The 15,162-nt window shown below is 44.7% G+C and overlaps 2 protein-coding genes and 1 pseudogene across 4 annotated transcripts; 1 reads left to right on the top strand and 2 right to left on the bottom strand.

The window, feature by feature from the left end:
- Window positions 1–186: 186 nt before the first annotated feature.
- On the bottom strand, window positions 187–1,450 carry LOC114435477 (GTPase IMAP family member 7-like; annotated as a pseudogene).
- A 1,362-nt stretch (window positions 1,451–2,812) lies between these two features.
- LOC114435475 (GTPase IMAP family member 7-like) lies at window positions 2,813–6,483 on the top strand. The gene is made up of 2 exons (XM_028405158.1): window positions 2,813–3,218; window positions 5,478–6,483. Exons 1-2 carry the CDS (start codon window positions 2,813–2,815, stop codon window positions 6,317–6,319), a joined length of 1,248 nt encoding a protein of 415 aa, XP_028260959.1. The 3' UTR covers window positions 6,320–6,483.
- Window positions 6,484–7,759: 1,276 nt separating this feature from the next.
- On the bottom strand, window positions 7,760–14,719 carry tkta (transketolase a). 3 transcript variants are annotated; one of them, XM_028406422.1, is made up of 14 exons: window positions 14,455–14,719; window positions 13,727–13,729; window positions 12,996–13,092; window positions 12,558–12,655; window positions 11,676–11,867; window positions 11,476–11,594; window positions 11,168–11,364; window positions 10,915–11,079; window positions 9,825–9,981; window positions 9,266–9,396; window positions 9,101–9,184; window positions 8,907–9,000; window positions 8,702–8,824; window positions 7,760–8,049 (listed from the first exon to the last, which is right to left on the bottom strand). In XM_028406422.1, the coding sequence occupies exons 1-14, from the start codon at window positions 14,559–14,561 to the stop codon at window positions 7,862–7,864; spliced, it is 1,755 nt and encodes a 584-aa protein (XP_028262223.1). In that variant the 5' UTR covers window positions 14,562–14,719; the 3' UTR covers window positions 7,760–7,861. The 3 variants fall into 3 exon arrangements, with proteins under 3 accessions (XP_028262223.1, XP_028262221.1, XP_028262222.1); XM_028406420.1 differs by lacking the exon at window positions 13,727–13,729 and adding an exon at window positions 12,774–12,887 and having other exon boundaries at window positions 12,996–13,113; XM_028406421.1 differs by lacking the exon at window positions 13,727–13,729 and having other exon boundaries at window positions 12,996–13,113.
- Window positions 14,720–15,162: the final 443 nt, after the last annotated feature.

Here is a 15,162-nt window from a genome sequence, read left to right as displayed (position 1 = left end):
ATTGATGCAAGCCTCCCACGATGACCACAAAAGACCATTGTATTAATTTCACTCTTGATATTCTGCATACATTTATTATAGTGCTCATATGTTGCTAATACATGTTATTAGCCGAACAAAAGATGGTGTAGAAACTTAAACTCATCAAAAAAACCACCAATAAAATCCAGATGTCCCTCAAGACTACTAGCGATCTAATATCTTTGCTATCACTGCTCCACCAAAGAGTGGAAAGTTTGAACATGACTGGTTGATGCGGGCTGTCTCTTCTTGTATTTCTCTGTGTTGTTGTTCAAGCATCTCATTGTGTAGTAGCCTCCTCTGTTTGTCTCAATCATCCTGTCGATGGTGTTGAGCAGAGCTTTCACCTGGTACTGGTTGCTCCTGTATTCATGTGGCTGGTTGTTCTTCCAGTATTTATTATCAATAACGTGGCAGCGGTTCCCACACTTCTTCAGGAGTTCACGCAGACCCTCACTTTGCTCGATGAACTCCTCAATCTTCATGTCATCAGGAAGCTGGTCTCCATGAGTGAAGAGGACTGTGGTATACCTCAGAGATTCCTCAGAGAAATATTGATTCATTTTATCGATGACATTTTTCTCCTGCTCTGTGAATTTCTCCACTTTAAGCACAATGAGAAACACATGAGGCCCAGGAGCGCACTCTGTGATACACTTCACTATCTCAGGCTTCAGCTCCTCCTCTGACCTCCCTGTATCAAAAAACCCAGGGGTGTCGATCCACATTAAGCTTTTTCCATGGATAGAGCACGTCTTTGCGACACATTCACTTGTTCCAGATTCAGGAGAATGGTTTGTTTCAAACAGCCTCTCTCCAAATAAGGTGTTGGCAAGGCTGCTCTTCCCAGCTCCAGTTTTTCCCAAAACCACAAGTCTTATTGTTGACACTGTAAGACAATAATGACCCTCTGTCAGTGATGCATTGTCCTGGTTTGGTTCTGAAGATGCAGCAGATATGCCTACAGTGAGTAAAGTAGGTCAAATGTTGTGGAACCTCAGCTTGTATGCTATAATTATTTAAGTCCTTTTTAGTTGTGAATTTCATGTAAAGTCCACAGAATGTGCTTTTTACATGTGCAGTGGCATCTTTAGCTACTTGATGTGAGAAGAAGTGTCACTTCTGCCTGGTTAGTGTACTGTAAGTCTTTCAGACCAAACAATGGGCAGACCTGAATGTGAAAATAAAAGCTTAGATAATTTAATGTTTTTAAAGTTTAACAAATGAATAGAACCTAATGTATTCTTGACTGCCAATAACTTTGATGTTCCTTGTTCGAAAAGTGGACTGTTTTTATCCAGTAAGACCTACTGTGAAAAAGGGCAGCAGTATTTTGCTTTTACTGATGTTTGGTGCAATGGATAAAGTGGACTGTTTTCTTTCATCCTGTATAGGGGGCACACTTTCAACAGTACTTACATGTTGACATAATTTTTTCCTTTATAATTCTGACAAAAAGTAACACACATACAATCACAGAAATCAGTCCAGAAACCAACAACTGCTTAATTTCAGACACTCAGAGTGTGCCTTCTCCCTTGTCTACAACCAAAACTCACATCAGTATCAAATTAGCATCACAGCAAAGAGAGGAGGGGTACTGATGCATGCTTTTCCCCTTAAGAAGTCACATTAGAGGCAACTGGCCATTGAAGCATTGGTTGTAGTCAATAGGGACGACATAAATTGCCAAAACTGCAGTTCCTTGAGTGTACACGGTCTCCAAAAAGGAGTCAGTCCCCATAATCCTCCACATTAAACATCTAACTTTACAGCAGAAATAAACATGTTTACAGTCTGGTACAAAAAACTACTTATAGATAATGGGACACATAGTTTTGGCCTATGCAATCTATATGGAGGGTTTATAATATATAACACATATAACACACACATATCTAACTTGTATGAATGTTAATAATTGCATTCATAAGTGGCTCATTTACATTTTCTTTTGTTAAACAAGTAGTGTCCCTCTTAAAAGAAACAAACAACCACAAAGGTTGTGTACTGTCCATAAATGCAACTTCCTCTTGTTATGTCTAAGATGGCTGCCATAGAAAGGAGATATGTGTTAAGTACAAACAAACTGGCTTTAGGGTGTGGTTAAACTTCCCATCAGTCGGACTGTCAGGAAGAACATGATTCTCAGTATTCAACACTGTGTGATTTTAAATGAGAACCCCATGGCTTTTGAATGACATTTTTTATACTTAGTGTGGTTTTTTCATGTGTGTTATGATCCTGTGTTTGTTCCTGGTTTTGTATTCTTATTGTTTATCCCTCTTGTCATTTATTAGTATTTTTGAGATTTGGTTCCTCTTTCTCTGCTCTTCCTCAGTCCTTCCCTCTCTCCTTCTGTTCCTCCCTCCTCCTTCTCTGCTCCTCCTCAGTCCTTCCCTCTCTCCTTCTGTTCCTCCGCCCTGATTATTAGCTCCCCCCTGATTGTGTTCACCTGTGCTTCACCCTCCTTATTTAAGCCTTGTGCTTCCCTTTGTCTTAGTCAGATCATTGTGTTTGTCACTCCCCGTGCCATGAATTTCTTCTCCCCAGGTTTGTTGTATAGCTTTGTATTTTTGTTGCTCAGTCGCAGTTTAGTTTGGCCTTTCTTGTACCCATGTGTTTTTGGCTTCATTAAAGCTCACCTTTGTTTAAAAGCTACTTTGGTCTGCATTTGGGTCCAATTTCCTCACTGAACACAACAGAATGATCTGACCTAAAAATGGACCCAGCAGACAAATTGGTTGACCCGGTGGAGCTCTTTTTCAGTTGGAGGGTCTTAAACGAGCACATGGTAAGGCTCCATGATGCCGTGAACTGGGTGGACCACATGCCATCTCCCCCCTCAGATGAAAGGGAGATTCAGCAGTGGTGTGCCCACCGAATGTCCCTGCTGCTGCGCTTAGGGGACCTCCACGGGGAGATGCAGGAGCTGCGGGTTAAGATGGAGGAGGTCCTGGTCACTGAGCCGTGGATGCTCTCAACCTACCACCCTGTGTTCCGGAAGATGGAGGAGTTCCCCCCCTCCGGTGGCTCCAGCACTCCCTGCCTGGGCCGTTCGCCCAGCCCCTGCTACCCCTTCAGCTACTCCTTCCTCGCCTGTTCCTGCTTCAGCTGGCAGGTCGACGATGTCGCCCCCAGCTCATCTCTCCCTGGGTGTTCCTGCAGAGGCCGAGGGCTCCGTTCAACCCAGGGGGGCAGGTCTCCCCGCTCCGTCAGAGCTCCTCCCCGCTCCTTCAGAGGGCGGACTCCAGACGACGTCCTCCCCGCTCCTTCAGAGGGCGGACTCCAGACGACGTCCTCCCCGCTCCTTCAGAGGGCGGACTCCAGACGACGTCGCTCCTCCCCGCTCCGTCAGAGCTCCTCCCCGCTCCTTCAGAGGGCGGACTCCTGGCGACGTCACTTCCTCCCGAGCCACCCGAGGGTGGTCTTCCCTGTGCTGCCCCTTGTGAACTGTCTAACAAGACAATGGATTTTTTATTTTGTGGAACAGCTGTGGCTTTGACGTTGACTCTGGGGATAGTCTATTCGGATTATGTTGGACTTTCAGCCTCAGCCTCCTGTTCGGTCCTGGGTCACAGTCCTGACCCAGTAGAACCTTCAGCCGTTGTGACCGGTCTAGTCACCGAAGTTTCCTCGTCTCTGGTTTCCTGTCCGGCCCCCGGAGGGTCCTCGTCTCTGGTTTCCTGTCGGGACCCCGGAGGGTCCTCTGCCTTGGCTTCGTCTCGGTCTTCCTGTCGGGACCCCGGAGGGTCCCTGGCCTCGTCTTCGGCTCTGGCCTCCTGTCCGGACCCTGGAGGGTTCCCGGCCTCGTCTTCGGCTCTGGCCTCCTGTCCGGACCCTGGAGGGTTCCCGGCCTCGTCTTCGGCTCTGGCCTCCTGTCCGGACCCTGGAGGGTCCCCGGCCTCGTCCTCGCTGGTGGTCTTCCGCCCGGACCCTGGAGGGCCCGCGTCTCCGTCTCTGGTGGTCTTCCACCCGGACCCCGGAGGGTCCAGCTCCCTGTCCCTGCTGGCCTTCAGCCCGGACCCCGGAGGGTCCAGCTCCCTGTCCCTGCTGGCCTTCAGCCTGGACCCCGGAGGGTCCAGCTCCCTGTCCCTGCTGGCCTTCAGCCCGGACCCCGGAGGGTCCAGCTCCCTGTCCCTGCTGGCCTTCAGCCCGGACCCCGGAGGGTCCAGCTCCCTGTCCCTGCTGGCCTTCCGACCGGACCCCGGAGGGTTCAGTTCACTGTCTCTGCTGGTCTTCCGACCGGACCCTGGTGGGCCCACGCCTCCACTGGCCTTTTGCCCTTCTCCCTGCCTCTGTTGGGCGTCTGTAAGGACCCAGAAGGCCCCAACCCCTGAGTGTTTTGGCCCCCTGGCCATTTTGACTCTGTTTTGGCCCCCTGGCCATTTTGACTCTGTGGCCTTTGGCCATTTCTGTACCTCGTCGTCCTCCTGAACTTTTGCCCATTGGGTCACCCTTTGTTGAACTTTGGCTCCTTGTAATTTTGTTTTGGTCCCTCCTCCGGGCCTCCCCCCTCCCTCCCGGCTCAGCTGCGCCTTTTGGTTTTCTTTCCTGGGACGTCTGGGAGCCGTCCCTTGAGGGGGGGGTACTGTTATGATCCTGTGTTTGTTCCTGGTTTTGTATTCTTATTGTTTATCCCTCTTGTCATTTATTAGTATTTTGAGATTTGGTTCCTCTTTCTCTGCTCTTCCTCAGTCCTTCCCTCTCTCCTTCTGTTCCTCCCTCCTCCTTCTCTGCTCCTCCTCAGTCCTTCCCTCTCTCCTTCTGTTCCTCCGCCCTGATTATTAGCTCCCCCCCGATTGTGTTCACCTGTGCTTCACCCTCCTTATTTAAGCCTTGTGCTTCCCTTTGTCTTAGTCAGATCATTGTTTGTCACTCCCCGTGCCATGAACTTCTTCTCCCCAGGTTTGTTGTATAGCTTTGTATTTTTGTTGCTCAGTCGCAGTTTAGTTTGGCCTTTCTTGTACCCTGGACTGTGTTTTTGGCTTCATTAAAGCTCACCTTTGTTTAAAAGCTACTTTGGTCTGCATTTGGGTCCAATTTCCTCACTGAACACAACAATGTGTTCTACATGAACTCTGTCAAACAACACAAACTAAAAACACCTTACCTATGTTATAATCTTGTATCTTCGCAGTGATACTTTCCTGCATTTAAAATCACACAGTGTAAATAAAAACTAAAGCGCGGTGCATAAAACGAGATGAAATTATTGATGGAGATGAGATCCAATCAGAGCAAATTTTGTTTGTGGAAGAGAGGGACGAATCAGGAAACTGCGGCAGAGAGCCAATCAGCCAATCTTTGAAAAAAAAAAAAAAAAAGTGATCTCTCTGTGTTGTATGGACGTTACGCACAAGAAGGCGTACTCATGAAAAGTAACACAAAACAGGAGAATACATTCAAGGAATGGATAACCAAAACACTGATTTACTGTCATTACTGTCTTCTAGTGGTGAACCCAACACGGATCGTCCTGCTGGGAAAAACTGGAACTGGAAAAAGCAGTCTGGCTAACACCATATTTGAAGAGGCCTTATTCAAAACGAATTCTTTTGATGACCCAAAAAAGTGTTTTTCTCAAAGTGAAACCAAATCTGTCAATGGGCAGAGCATCACTTTGATCGATTCCCCAGGGTTCCTTCACCCAGGCAGGTCTGAGGTGGACATGAAGCTTCAGATGGTGGAGTGTAGCATTCAGTGCGCTCCTGGCCCTCATGTTTTTCTCATTGTGCTCAAAGTGGAGAAATTCACTGAGCACCAGCGCAAAGTTATCACCAAAATACAAGAGTCGTTTTCTGAGGAAGCTTTCAGACATGCTGTTGTTGTCTTCACTCATGGTGACCAGCTTCCTGATGACATGAAGATTGAGGAGTTCATTGAGCAAAGTGAGGGTCTGCGTGATCTCCTGGAGAAATGTGGCGGTCGCTGTCACGTCGTCGATAATAAATACTGGAAGAACAACCAGCAGGATGAATACAGAGACAACCAGGTCCAGGTGGCAGCTCTGCTCAACACCATTGATGGGATAATTAAGGCTAATGGGGGAGGTTACTACACCAATGAGAAGCTGCAGGCAGTAGCTAAAGAAATACAAAAGGAGGAAGTGTGCATTAGACAGACAGCAGGAAACATGTCACAAGAAGAGATCAGAGAGCAGGCTAAAGGGAATGTCTTCAAAAAGCAGGGGGAAAAAGCACCACGAACATGGATTAAAGGTTTTGTGGGTGTGACGGTGGCGGTGGCGGTGGTGGTGGGGGTCATTGCAGCTGTGTCAGTGTGCTGGTCAAATTGAAATTGGACAAGATAGCAACAGAAATACCACCGTCTGACCAGCTTCCACCACTACTTGTAGAAGTAGTTGAACAAATACCTGAGCCACCTGTAATAACTCCACCAGCCATCACAATCACAGAAGTAGCTGAGGAAGCACCAGTGAGAACAATGTGGCAGGTGGTGGAGGAGATCATGGAGAAACTCAGAGATCTGTATGAACGTACATATAATCCTTGGAATCCATCTGAATGAACAGGAAGCAGCATCACAGCCATGACAGGGTGCCTGCTCTCACAGCTGTAATAAACAATAAACAAAAGGTGTGCTAACAGGCTGGACAGGCTTATCAAGTGGGCCGGCTCTGTGTTCGGAATGTTTGGGGTTTATTTTAAAAAGTGTGTTGGTGGTAGGGCCTTCAGTCTGCAGAAAATGAGGCAATGATAATGACATACTGTTCAGTTATCGATCCTCTTGATAGGCATGTGATTGGAAAGGTTGAAATCTGGTGGGATCAAATTAATCAGATATAATCAGATTCCCGCCCAGCAGCTGTTCTGGGTTCTTTATAATGAATTCTTTTGGCCACAGTTTGTGAATCTGATCTTGTGTACACGCATCAACACACACACACACACACACAAAATTGGAAAAAAGTTCATAGTCAAATGCAGAGGGCTTTATTACATGAAAGTATGGGACATACAAAATTTCAAGTAACAAAGAAAGTGTTTGTTCTTAGGTTCACATGTCAGATGTAACTACCTACTGATCTACCTTTATAGTCACAGCCACCCATCTCCTCTATCAGCACTGGAGGGATCTGTCCTCCATCTTACTGTATGTAAAAGACATCTATACTGCTGGCATGGTCCAAATGTAGAGCACAAATGAACAATGAGGTGTGTTGGTTGAAGGTAACTTTAAAATCAATAACAGAACATTGGTGCTGAAGAGAAATGATTTTGAAATCCACTGAACTGTGGTTCTGTGTGACTGCTCTGTTTTTTCAGCCTGCTTACATTTGATTTTTTTTCCCACTACCATCTACAAAACAACAACTCACTCAGTGCCTTCCTGACACTTGTCTTGATAAACACCTACTTTAAAAAATACGCCCCACCCTGTATTAAGAGCTACACCAGTACAATATAAAAAACCATTTCCAGCTGAATAAAGTCAATCAAAGAGCATCTAAAAACACATGAGAGCATCACACAGTAGTCATGTTGAGCGTGTAATAATGGATTGTCATCAACAGTGAGCATTCATTGATGACAGTTCTGGGTACATTTTAATGACCTGATCCATGAAAATGCAGAGATTATAAGTGAGGATATGTGTGTTTGTTTTTTTTTTGTGTGTGTGATGTGATGAATGGATGAAAGGAAGGTAAACATGGAACTCTACTTCAAAGTGTACAGCACAAAATCACATTACTTTAGTACACACTTAGGGGCATTACAGTGAATGGATTAAAAGAGCTGGGTGTCATATGAATCAAAAACTATACTTGACTGCTTATTGTCATCTGCAGAGAGAGGTGGGTGGGGCAAGAAGAAAGTTACTTGGCGTTGGTGGAGCTGCTGAGCATCTTGCGGATGGCCTGAGCGATGGCGTCACGGTCGATGCCGTAGATTTTGAGCAGCTCGTGTGGCTTGCCGCTGCGGGGAATGTGAGACACAGCCAGACGGTGCAGATTGAAGCCAGATTCGTTGACCATTGCTGAGGACACTGCCTCCCCGAGACCCCCTGTGGGATACATTTATCAGAAAGATGATGATTAGGCAGCACAAATTCCCCTCAAAGGAATGGATGACATATATACTTTAAAAGCGGTCCACAAAAACATACATCAAAAATATATAAAGGAGAAAGGAAATATTAGAAATAAGTGTAAAAATGTCCACTTGTTAACTGGAGCACACCTGGTTCAGATGTAAAATGAATGAGAGACCCAACATCAGACAGCTTCCAGTTGCTAAATTTCCTTTGTCCAGCCTAGTCTGTGCCATCACCCATCCCCTTTCTCTTATCAGGCACAGGGCATGGCTGTCTGTGCTATCTAGGTCACAGCCAGCCCCATGGGCACATGCTCAGTTAAGGAAATCTGACAGCACTCTGCCTCTCTGGCTCTTGCACTTACAAAATGCACCACTGTGTGTACCAATACCTTACTTGCAATGAGGGCACACAACAGGCAGCCTGGTCTCAGCCAATAAGTAAATGCCACTGCATCGCGTCTCTGTCACTGAACCAGTGGAAACGGGCCACGACAACACGTGGACCAATGAGCAGACCCTACAGCCGCATTATGCTAAGAAGCTTGTTGCTGCCAGGTTGGTGATGTTCATGTAATATGCAAAAAGCTGAGACAGGATGAGCAAGTTAAACAAAATCCTACCTTCATAGTAGTGGTCCTCCACAGTGAGGACCCGTCCCCTGGTGGCCCGCGTGTGGTCAATGATGGTTTTGACATCCAGGGGTTTGATTGTGAATGGGTCAATGACTCTGACAGAGATCCTCTCTGCAGGAAGGATATTTTTACATAATTAAACACGTACAGCAAATGTGCATATTTCCTAAATCAGCATTTTTCTGCACTATACCTTTCTTTAGCTGTTCAGCTGCACCGAGGGCCTCATGCAAAGTCATCCCAGCTGCCACCACAGTCACCTGGTCCTCCTTGTTCTGGTACACCACCTGACAAAGGCAAAGCTGTCCTCAGTTTTTTGTGTTTGGTGTGTTTGAACAATCATCTTTTTTCTTGTCTTACTTCCCCTCTGCTATACGAGCCTCTCACCTTTGCCTGTCCAACATGGAAGTCCTCATTGCTGTTATAGATGACGGTGTTGTCTTGGCGGCTGGTTCGGATGTAGCAAACACCCTGAATGAAGAGAAGTATTTGAGCAGGGTAAACATAACGAACATTTGGAATATATGTCAGTTCTACTGCTGCTTTAAATACCTTTGTAGTTGCAGCCAGTTCCACAGCCTTCTCAGTAGACACACCATCACTGGGATAGAAAATGGTTGCCGTGGGAATGGCCCTGAACATAGCCAAGTCCTCCAGACCCATCAGAGACGGGCCTTCTTCTCCTGTAACGTGCACATTTATAGTTCATTTAACACATTTAATATTGCAGACATACACAAAAGATATCGACTGGTTAGGTGAACTGATGCATGCAGACGTAAAGGCAGACTGCATGCAGTGTACCTGCACTAACAGAGGGACACTTGGTTCCCTGCTGACAGCTTCCAGGGCAGACACGAAGGGAGAAAAGGGGGAGGATTGAGTGATAGCTGTAAGGCCAAAGTAGGTAAGTGGTAAGGAAAACACAGCATTAGAGGGTAAGAGAAAGGACCGGAACGAACACACACAGGTTCCTTATAAATATTTATTGATGTGACTATATTCTAAAAAGTGGGTGCTGGGAGGTGGTTAAATTCAGTGTGCAGGAATAAAGGTGAATTTTGTGAAGTTGTGGTGGTGGTGTGTGTATCTTTAGTAGGCATTTACTAACCAGTGGACAGTCCGCAGTGGGAGCCACACAGGTTGATGTTGCTCTCTGAGATTGCTGCCATGCGTAGCTGGTCATAGGCGCGAGTAAAAAAGGAAGCGAGAGTGCTGGCAAATACAACGTTCCTCTCCCGGGCAGCACATCCCATGGCAACACTGACCTGAGGAAAGAAATGATAGTTTATTAGTTACTATACAAGCCAAGGCACAAAGTGGATGACAAAAAAAAATCACCCAGAGGGTGAAATATCTGCAGCACACAGCATATTTGAAAGTGTCTTTGAACTAAATTTCACTTTAAGAAGGGAGTCAGAAGAATTTTTCACAAAATCTCTGGAGCTTATTTTACCATATGGGTAGCATCAGTGGCATACCTCCTCCTACAACTAATTTCCTTTGTCCTGTCTCTCTTCTCCAGAGTCTTCAAGTTCCCTGCTTTATATAAACCAACATTTTGGATTGGATAGTAGATACATTTGGATAAAACTGAAGAAAACTACACCTTGTTCTGTATGCATACAACAAAAAATATATAATGTATTGTATAATAATGTATTTACACATTTTAAATCTTCTATTGCATCTTTCAACTTTTGACTTTTCTCATGCATTCAGCCAGATGGCCCCACCCTCTGCACTGATTAATAATTTACTTCTGAATACACTTGTCATGACTGCTTATCATCATACACATGCCTGACCTACATCGGAGCTGGCTGCTGCCGCAGACAGAGCTGTGGTAGAACAAGGAATTAGTGTTTTATTGTCTCTCTCCACATTAACAATAAATCAAATAATGGCAGAGGCAAAAGGAAGGTGTTTCCAAACCACAGGGGTCAGCAGCTGCTACGCTGACCATAAGGAGCCACATGGGCTGTGTCCCAGCATCGACATACATTACACATGGAGAAGCCATGTATAATTTAATGATGTAGGGTCAGACTTACATCTGTCACACAACCCTAACCCCAGACTACTTTAAATCCAATGTGTTTATAGGAGAGACTGTTAGACAAACATACTACAAACAGAATAGTTATTATAAAGTAATCTGCTTTTTATGTTTTGTGAAAAAGTCTGAAAATACATCATACCATGTTCTGCTGAGCGATGTAGCATTCAACAAAGCGATTTGGATGCTCATTCTTAAAGATCTCTGAGTAGGTGAGGTTGTTGGTGTCTGCATCAAGGACCACAACACGTTCATTGTAGCGGCCCAACTTGGCCAACGCCATTCCATATGCCTTACGTGTGGCGATCTACAGAGACAGAGAGAGAGAGAGCAATTTATTTGTGTGTGTGTGTGTGAGACATTGTGCAGACTGTGTTCGTGTGCAGTTGACGAACCTTTTCTCCAGCCTTGTAGCTGGGTGCGCTGGGCATCCTGATGTTCCTCAGGCTGACGGGCGGGGAGTCCTCGATGGGAGCAGGTGGGTACAGGTGCTTGCTGCTGCTCATGATGCGGCTCTGCAGGTCCTTCATGACCATATCAGCCATATCTTTGGGCAGAATCTTGGCATGCCAGCCCAGCTTATCCTCTGCAGCTATAACCATATACACATGGAGATGTGACGGTGGTGTGGTAGGTGGGATTGGTGTTGGATATAATTTATGCTGAGAGCATTGTATTTGCAGATAAGCTGTGGGTTGATTACCTGGAATGCCTTTTCCCTTGATGGTTTTAGCAATGATGGCAGTGGGTTGATGGCGTGGCTGACTCAGGGCCTTGCAGAGCTCTTCCACACTGTGTCCATCCACGATGATAGCATGCCAGCTGCACGCAGACATAAAAAGAAACTTGTTTTACTTGATATGCTAGATTATACCGTACGCCCTAGTTCAGTGTGACTCTTACCCAAAAGCTTCACAGCGCTTCTGATATTTCTCTACATAATGTTGCAGAGGCGCAGGGTCGCTCTGGCCGAGGCGGTTAATGTCCATGATGGCCACCAGGTTGTCAAGCTGGTAGTAGGAGGCAAAAGACATGGCCTCCCAGACGGCTCCCTCAGACATCTCGCCATCCCCGAGCAGGCAGTACACACGGTAGCTGAGATGGAGAGCAAGAAAAGGTCGTACGATCAGTGTGTAGCTGTTTGTGTGTATATCTGTGTGTGTTTTTGTGTCTTCGTGGGTGCAGTGTTGTGCAGCTGTGATGTGATAAAAGCCTCAGAAGTTGTGACTGCTGAATCTCACACCTCCCTCTGAAATGAATGTCCCATAGGAACCAAATGGGGTCAGTATTGAAATCAGAAAGTCACCTCAAATATTACCAGAGGTGTCAAAATATTTGTTAATTTTGTAATTTTTTTTACTACTTTTATAATAATAAAAAGTAGTAAATAGTAGTAGTAAATAATAATAATAATAATAGCATTACACTTGTAATAATAGTTTAGAACATAAAGATAGATTTAACTAGTAGATGGCTGAAAGCACAATATCAGAATTTGATTCTGAGACAAAAATCTGCTTGGATGGTAAAAATAACTGAGATATGACTGCTGCGCCTGTGGTTATTAGAGCAGAAGAATCGTGAGAGCAGAGCGTGTAGCTGCAGTACACACCCACAAAAAAGGGGAAAATCCTCATCAAAAGACACTTGAAAATAATTTGAAATATTTCAGAACAATGAAGGTGTTGTGAATATGTGTGTTGTATGCTAAACAAAGCCACACCTAGAAAGAAAACTAAAATGTAACATAAGTTCACATAAAGCTGGATGTTATGTGTGGATTACCTGGACTTGTCAAAGTACTTCCCAGTGTAAGCCATTCCACAGGCCACACCAAGACCCTGACCCAGAGATCCAGTGGCCACATCCACGAACTGCTGTCTCTGAAATGCACACAGGAATCATAGGGGTAAATATATAATAGGGAACAGAAGAGTTCCTGGTTCACTGTTTGTGCTCAGTCAGGCGATTCCTGAGGTGTGGTACATGACAGCTTCTTACAGGGGTTGGGTGGCCCTCAAGGGTAGAGTCAACCTGGCACAGAGAGAGCAGCTCGCTCTCCTTCAGGAAACCTGTTTCAACCCACATGGAGTACAGGGCAGGAGCAGCATGGCCCTGAGAGTGAGAGCACGAGAGAGAGAAATCATAATAAAATATCATTTAGACACGCACGCGCACACACAAACACACATACAGACCAGCAGGACTGACTGTGGCTCCTACCTTGGACAGGATGAAGCGGTCGTTGTTGAAGTTTCTCGGGTCTTCGGGGCGATACTTCATAGTGTGGAAGAAAAGCACAGACATGATTTCTGCCACACTGCAGCATGATGTGGGGTATCTGTGCAGAGGAGAAGGGGCTGTTAGATACCCACAGAGCAGCTCCACTGAAAACCACCAAAAAACTACTAAACCTGTTCAACGTTTCCACCCAGAAAAACTCTATATGCTCCAGGGACATAAAGCTGAGCACCTTTTTGAAATAAAATGGAAATGCAATAACAAACACAGTAAAGACATGAAGCCCAGGCCCAACAACTTCCTACAATCAAAGAGTTTATTGTCAATGCAACAAACACATATTGCATTGATAAATATTCATTAAATCGAGACACAGAGATTATATTAAACAATTAAACAACTTCAGTCATTCAGTCAAGTAAGCTCTACAGTTCAGCACAATGGAAACTGAAGGACCAAGTATTTTGGCGCGCTGAGATCAGTGGCAGCTTGTTGTCCTCATGTGAAAGTATCAATGAGTCATGAAGGCACAAATTCTAAAAGTCATGGAGCATTGTTCCAGTGGTCAGTGTTCTGTCTGTGCAGAATTATTCATAGATGTGCTGCTGTACGATACACCGTCACATTTAAATATAATAGTATAATCCTGTCTGAATATACTGAAAAAAAAAACATTGTGTGGCTGATCTTTAAAGAAACATTTCTGTCTTAACCTGCTATGATGGCGCATCTGTATTGACTAAATGCATCAGGAATTACAGCAGCAATCCAGAGGAGACAAAAAAACAACCATGCAACACTCAAGACTACTGCAGCATGCAATTCATCCACCGCTGCTGCACATGATCATCTATCATGTCTGCATGAAGGCATGTTATCTTTTTAAATTCTGAATTTATATTAATGCAATAAATAAAATAAAATTTGATATATTTTGTCATGTAAAAAAGTAGATATAAGATTTGGAAATGACTGAAAAGCATGTTTTATTTTTATTTTAGTCATTCATGTAAAAATCCAGTTATTGATTAAATGTTTTACTCCTCGAAGTCTTTCATAAGAATAAGACACTAATCTCAATTAAAATACATTATTCTGCAACATTAATTATATTAAATTCATAATATACCATAAAGAATAATTATATAGTGATATACAATAAATATATATATACATTTTAGTCTTTTAATTTAGGAAAGATTCAAAGCATACTTTGAATTTGTCCAGGGTCATTCATTGAAATGACCAAAAGAGGAGCACAAAGGCAGAACATGTTGTTCCTTTGGCCCTTCAGCTGCATACATGTCACAGTCTGTGCATGCATAGGTCTGTCTGTGCATGATGCAAAGGAAAAGTTATGTTATGTTTATTACAATTTCTACACATTTTGTATGCCCCTATCTGTCTATCTATCAAAGCTTTTGTGTGTGAATGGACTCACCCACTGCCCGCTGCAGTCGTTGCCTTGATAGAGTTGATTCGGAGGCGGTTGGCGATGTTCCTCAGCGCCTGCACTGTCTGCTGGTCCGGTTTGTGATAATCCTCCATGAAGGCAAATTGTCAACTTCTACAGCACCAGAGAAAAGTGGACTAACTACAATCCTCTGTTGAGTTTGTGTGTATGTGTGTGTTTTTTGAAAGTTAGTGTTTTTTGTGTGTGAGTGGGCGTCCAAAGAGCAGCACCTGTGTGTGTGCGTGCGTGTGTGTGTGTGAGTGATAGAGGCAAAGAGAAAGAGAGAATGGAGGAGAAGCTGGATTTATCCTAGCAGGCTTGCAGGCACACAGATGCACAAGGACACACAAACACACACACATAGACACACACAGACAGACACAGAGGAGGAGGGGGAGTGACCCGATGACGTGCGTTGGGTGTTACTGCTAAAATGTAATGGCACTCTTTCTATTGGTTACTGTCTGACTGTGATGTTGGAGGTTTGTCAGAGTTATAGATGTGTAACAACAGTGTGTATATGTGTGAGGAGTGTCTGAAAACCTGAGGGGGGGAGGGGGTGGTGTCTGAAGCACTTCACCCTGATTCACTGTGGCTTCACTGTCTAAACTAATAATTCAAATACAATGGTTGATTATTCTTTGTTATTTACTAACAACAAGAGCCCCTTTCTTATTGCCAAAGCCTGTGTTATTA

Source organism: Parambassis ranga, chromosome 5 (assembly GCF_900634625.1).
Source record: "Parambassis ranga chromosome 5, fParRan2.1, whole genome shotgun sequence".
NCBI classification, from domain to species: domain Eukaryota; kingdom Metazoa; phylum Chordata; class Actinopteri; family Ambassidae; genus Parambassis; species Parambassis ranga.
Note: the sequence above shows the minus strand (reverse complement) of the source record. Positions and strands in the feature narration are given on the sequence as shown.